Consider the following 4244-nt stretch of genomic DNA (forward strand, 5'->3'; position numbering starts at 1 on the left):
GTATGAGAATGCATCCATTTGCATTGCAAGGGGGTAAATTAACCAAAAAGAAAGAGGGAAGTATGTCTTAATCAACAACAACAAACCTAATAATTGATTCCTCTTTGATGCGTGTTAGAAACTCATTCACCCCCACAAACATTGTATGTACTTTTACGCAAGCTTGCTTGCTTTACTTGCTTATGCCATTGTTGCACTATACTATACTAGAGATATTTATTTCCTCTATGAAGAAATTATTTGTACATTTCATATAATATACGACAAACGACATTGTGTTAATTTATACATTATTTATTACTTACATAAATCGAATTGAAATGAAGTTCAAATAGAGTATGAGCCAACATAATAAAGAAATTATTTGCAAGTTAAATTAACATTAATTTATGCAATTAATTTTCCTTTTTTTATAATTGTACACGATAATAAATTAATCATTGAAAAGCATATGGTTATAATTGAATATATAAATACACTTTACATGCGTTTTATTCCTTACTTGCAGAGAATATATAAAGAGAACAATTCTCTTTAAACTCTAAAAAAATTAATTTTTAAATCTTAAATTCTAAATTATAAATTTTAAATTTTATATTTTAAATTCTAAAATTCTAAACTGTAATTCTTAAATTTTAAAATTTAAATCCTAAAATTGAACTATTCATATAAAATATAATAACGAATAACTATAATTTATTTAATTAAAAAATATAATACTTTAAGGATGAGCCTCTACGAACCATTCTTGTTAAATTAATAAAAAAGTCTGAAACAAGGAGCAAACAAAAAGAAAAGGAAAATAAAAAAAATTTATAGCAGGAACAAGGCAACCTCAAAAAACCCGAAGAAAGAATTAAAAAAGGAGCAGCGTCTCTGCAAAAGAACAACACTCCAACCAGAAGAGAGAGGGAGAGAGAAAGTTGACTTTTTCTTTACTGTTACTGAAACACTCTTCGTTCTCTCTTTTTTCTTCATTCTTGAAACTCCTTTGTTGAAGGCAACGGAAACACCAAAAGAAACCCATTTGTTTTGGTGTGTTTGAAAGAAAGAAAGAAAGAAAGAAGAAAAGGGGATGATGTTGGGTTGTGAGTGTTTCTGTTGGGATTGTATTCCTAACTACGATGATTTCTCTGAGCCACACCCTTTCTCTCTCCCTTCACCTCTTCCACACTGGCCACAAGGTATCTCTATCTATCTACCTCGATATATGTATTTATACCAACTTGTCTTAATAAAAAGCTTTCACCAATTTTCAAGCTGAAATGTGTCTTCTTGGCTTTCATTAATGGGTACTTCCGTAAATATCATTATTCAGAGCACAAAACAAGCTCCTTTGTATCTCCTGAATGTTCATCTCTGAAAAAAAAAAATTCTTTTGGTGGGGGCGGGGGTTGGATTGGGTGCCATTTTTGTTGACCAAATATTTAATTTTTATTAATTGAGAGATGTGTATGGAAACTTGCAGTCATCGAAATTCTTTAATCACACAATTACTAGGCTTAGACACTTTTGATTAATATGTATGCATCAAGTAAGCATCTTCAATGCAGATTTTGGCATGTGTAATCTATTGTGTATGTGTTACTAAAAAGATCAAATTTTAAATCTTGCTATCAATAATCTTTTTTGTTATGCTGGTTCTCTTTGATTTCGTCTAGATTTGCCGTTATAAAATTCTATGGCTTAAGCATCTGTGTTTATCTAATAGTGTATATGATCTGTTCAGGTAATGGTTTTGCCGGTGGAAGAATATGGCTCGGAGAAATCGAAGTTTTGCAAATAACCAAGTTTGAGAGGATTTGGAGATGCACTCAGTTGGCTGGAAAAGCGCAGCCATTCACCTTCTACAGACCTTTGGAGATTCCAGACGGCTTCTTCTCCCTTGGCCACTACTGCCAATCGAATGGCCAGCCACTGAGAGGATATGTGCTTGTGGCGCGTGAAATGACTTGTGAATCCGAATCTCCAGCTCTTAAGAAGCCTCTTGACTACACTCTAGTGTGGAGTTCGGATTCACATGACGAATGTGCTTACTTCTGGTTGCCGAACCCTCCAACGGGTTATAAGGCCATGGGCGTTGTAGTTACTAGCACGCCAAAAGAACCGGAAGTTGAACAAGTTAGATGTGTGCGAACAGATCTAACGGAATCTTGTGAGACTTCTAATCTATTGGTAACTATCAAGTCCAAATCTTCAAAGGATCCATTGCAGATTTGGAACATACAGCCCTGTGACAGAGGTATGCTCTGTAAAGGTGTATCTGTTGGAACATTTGTTTGCGGCGCTTATTTTGATTCTGAGGAAGTAGTGGAAAATATTGGTTGCTTGAAGAATCTCGACTCTACCTTGCACGCAATGCCAAATCTGAACCAGATTCATGCGCTTATCGAGCATTATGGACCTACTGTGTACTTCCATCCTGATGAGACATACATGCCATCATCAGTGCAGTGGTTTTTCAAGAACGGAGCGCTTCTGTATTCGGCCAATGGCAAGAAGGGTAGCGCCATAGATTATCAGGGCTCGAATTTGCCTAGTGGAGGAACAAATGATGGTGCATTTTGGATTGATTTGCCTAGCGATAACGATGCAAAGAATTATCTAAAGAAGGGTGACATAGAGAGTTCAGAACTCTATGTTCATGTAAAGCCAGCATTGGGAGGTTCCTTTACGGATATTGCAATGTGGGTGTTTTGCCCCTTCAATGGTCCTGCCACCCTCAAAGTTGCATTGATGAACATCGAGATGAGCAAGATTGGTGAACATGTGAGTGATTGGGAGCACTTCACCCTCAGAATAAACAACTTCACTGGGGAGCTGTGGTCTGTGTTCTTCTCTCAGCATAGCGGAGGCGAATGGTTGGATGCTTCTGATCTTGAGTTTATCAAGGACAACAAACCAATCGTTTACTCTTCAAAACACGGCCACGCCAGCTACCCTCATCCTGGTACTTACCTTCAGGGATCATCCAAGCTTGGAATAGGTGTGCGTAACGACGCAGCTAGAAGCGAATTCGTAGTGGATTCCAGCACAAGGTATCAGATTGTTGCGGCCGAGTATCTTGGCAATGGAGCCGTGAATGAACCGTGCTGGTTGCAGTACATGAGAGAGTGGGGTCCTTCGATCGTGTACGATGGGAGATCGGAAATAGAGAAGCTAATAGATATGCTTCCAATGTTTGTTAGATTTTCTGTGGAGAACTTGATTGATTTGTTTCCAACAGAGCTATATGGTGAGGAGGGTCCAACTGGTCCAAAGGAGAAGGAAAATTGGCTAGGTGATGAATATTGCTAGTCCTGCTTTAATCACACCATCTTTGGTATATTTAATGTGTGCTCGATGAACATTTACAATCACTCATTCATTATTTTTCTATAATTTTAAAGTACTATAAATGAAAATAAGTGGGTGTAAATGTTCAAAACTTGCATTACATGTGGTATTTGTCCTGCTACTAGCCGTTGTCCCTAAATACTTTTTTTTTTTAAAGAAAATAGCTCAACACAACATCGTGGAGAATGCTTTTCCACTCGTTGTTACTATCTCCATTGCACATTATTTGTCAATTTGGAAATTCGATAAACCATAATTCAATGTATCCGGATACAAAATGTATTCCGATACATAGGTTATGACTTATGAGTGTTCTGAATTTATTATAGTGACATATTTTAGAACGGTTAGAGTAATTGAAAAAGTATCCAACTTGTGAGATAGTATCTGTTAATAAATAGTATGTATTAGGTGTTATTTTGGGAAGTTGGCAAGGTGAAGAAGATCAAGAAATCATCATTGGTTAATGATTGTAAAGGAGGTGAACCTCAGATAGGGGCAATTTATGTCAACTTCTTGGTGGAGTGAAAATGCTATAGTTGTAACTTGTTTGTGAAATGTAAATGCTAAGGTTATTGGTTGTATATACATTCAATACTCAATAGTAGTATTTGTAGCAACTATGTTCTCGATGTCATTTGAACACTTTAAAAGGAATGATATATTATTGGTGAATTTCACTCTAGAGAATTTGAAGAAAGATTTTGTGCTGGTAATTTGAATTTTTTTTTTAGTTAACTGATTTGACTTGTTTAAATCCTCGTTGTGTGAAATACATTTTTCAATTTTATTTTGAATTGATCTTGTAAAGTGTGATCATATTACACAAATATACAAGACTTTAAGTAGCACCAAATATATATATGAAAATTTGAAAAGACATATATAGTATGAGACTATTTTAGATC

General features: G+C 35.6%; 1 protein-coding gene across 1 annotated transcript; it reads left to right on the plus strand.

The window, feature by feature from the left end:
• The first annotated feature begins 813 nt into the window (after positions 1–813).
• Positions 814–4011, plus strand: LOC107465810 (hypothetical protein At1g04090). The gene is made up of 2 exons (XM_016084786.3): positions 814–1184; positions 1730–4011. Exons 1-2 carry the CDS (start codon positions 1076–1078, stop codon positions 3295–3297), a joined length of 1677 nt encoding a protein of 558 aa, XP_015940272.1. The 5' UTR covers positions 814–1075; the 3' UTR covers positions 3298–4011.
• Positions 4012–4244: the final 233 nt, after the last annotated feature.

This window comes from Arachis duranensis, chromosome 9 (genome assembly GCF_000817695.3).
Source record: "Arachis duranensis cultivar V14167 chromosome 9, aradu.V14167.gnm2.J7QH, whole genome shotgun sequence".
Taxonomy (NCBI): Eukaryota; Viridiplantae; Streptophyta; class Magnoliopsida; order Fabales; family Fabaceae; genus Arachis; species Arachis duranensis.